Below are 1,516 nucleotides of genomic sequence, written 5' to 3' on the forward strand. Positions count from 1 at the left end.
TTCTGAGACAACAGGAAGTCGTTCTGAGACAACAGGAAGTCGTTCTGAGACAACAGGAAGTCATTCTGAGACAACAGGAAGTCGTTCTGAGACAACAGGAAGTCGTTCTGAGACAACAGGAAGTCATTCTGAGACAACAGGAAGGTTACAACCAGGCAGTTTTCGGCCCACAGCTCCATTTAGTTTAAATTAAATAATTTTGGAAAAAAAAAACTTGAACAACTTCAACAATTAACAGAAGAAAAAAAAACCCAGAAAGTAATTCAGAACAGATCAGGTCTGAGTTTCTGAGGAAAACACAGTTAATGAAACGTTTACCTTCCAGGAAGTGAATCAGCAGGAAAACCTCCCCCCACATGATGAAGATGATGATGAAGATGATGATGATGAAAACCTGAAACAGACACAAACATAAAGCCAGGTTTGTTTCCTGCAGGAGGACACACCCACCTGCCTGAACATGGGTTTTACCTGCTCCAGGCAGTCTGTGGACCCTGGAGGAGCCCCTGGAAAATGTTCACACCTGTGAGGGGTCCCAAGACTCAAAACGGTTGAGAAGCCTGCCTTAAGACACAATTTAGACAGTTCATCTGACAACAACAACAACAACAACAACAACAACAACAACAACAACAACAACAACATGATCTGGTGTTAGTTACACTTTAAAGATGCTGTGATGATGACACACTGCTGTTTGTGTGTATGCTCCTGATGTACCAGGTTGAAAAAACAATGTTTTATTTGTGTGAGCCCCCCTGAAACAGCCCCAGCACAGGTGAGCCCCGCCTCTAAAACCTTAGCTCCGCCCCTGGAGTGCAGGTTTCAGCACCACAGAGCCGGACAGAGCCCCCTCCAACATCACCAGCATTAACCCACTAAACCGCACCAAATATTAACAATGTAGAAATATTATTTTTATCACAGAGTTTCAAAGTTATCCCTCTTTAGTTCGGCTTACATTCAGTTCTGTAAAAATTAAACTCTTCAGGTTTAACCACGTGGTTCTGATCGGATTCAGTTCTGACACGTCTGCACCAGGAGTTCATTTAATGTAAATCAACTAAATAAAAAATATAAATGTGTAAATGACAACCCCGAGATCTTAGTCAGACCGACGAGTAAACAATTTAATTTTATAAACTTTTATTATTTGCTTCTATTAGAGTAAAACACAAAATTAGTGATTTAATGAACGGAGTTTGGTACGTCTGACGCAGCAGGCGAGCGTCCATCAACAAGCCGCCATTTTAACGTTTTTACCCACAAAACGAGCCTCAGAGCGTCCGCGAGACAGTAGGTGGGTTCACCTCACCTGTGCGGGGCTCCCTGACCCGGTACCACGGCCAGACGGGTCACTGGTTCCGCTCGGTCCCTGTCAGAACATCAGGTGTTGGAGCGGTCACGGTTCAATGAGCAGGAGCAGCTCGAGCTAACATCCGGCGTTCTTTCAAAATAAAACATTTTCATGTGATTTTATTTTTTCAGAAATTTGAGGGATTAAAATGTTTTATAG

The 1,516-nt window shown here is 43.0% G+C and overlaps 1 protein-coding gene across 2 annotated transcripts in view; it reads right to left on the bottom strand.

The window, feature by feature from the left end:
• The window catches only part of kiaa0319 (KIAA0319 ortholog), a gene marked incomplete in the record, with an annotated part of 24,213 nt that overhangs the window by 17,416 nt on the left and 5,281 nt on the right, over positions 1 to 1,516 (bottom strand). For both annotated transcript variants that reach the window (XM_014034509.1, XM_014034508.1), the window contains 3 exon segments: positions 319 to 394; positions 472 to 564; positions 1,316 to 1,467. In XM_014034509.1, the coding sequence (XP_013889963.1) occupies positions 319 to 358 (40 nt within the window).

Source organism: Austrofundulus limnaeus, unplaced genomic scaffold (assembly GCF_001266775.1).
Source record: "Austrofundulus limnaeus strain Quisiro unplaced genomic scaffold, Austrofundulus_limnaeus-1.0 Scaffold2145, whole genome shotgun sequence".
NCBI classification, from domain to species: Eukaryota; Metazoa; Chordata; class Actinopteri; order Cyprinodontiformes; family Rivulidae; genus Austrofundulus; species Austrofundulus limnaeus.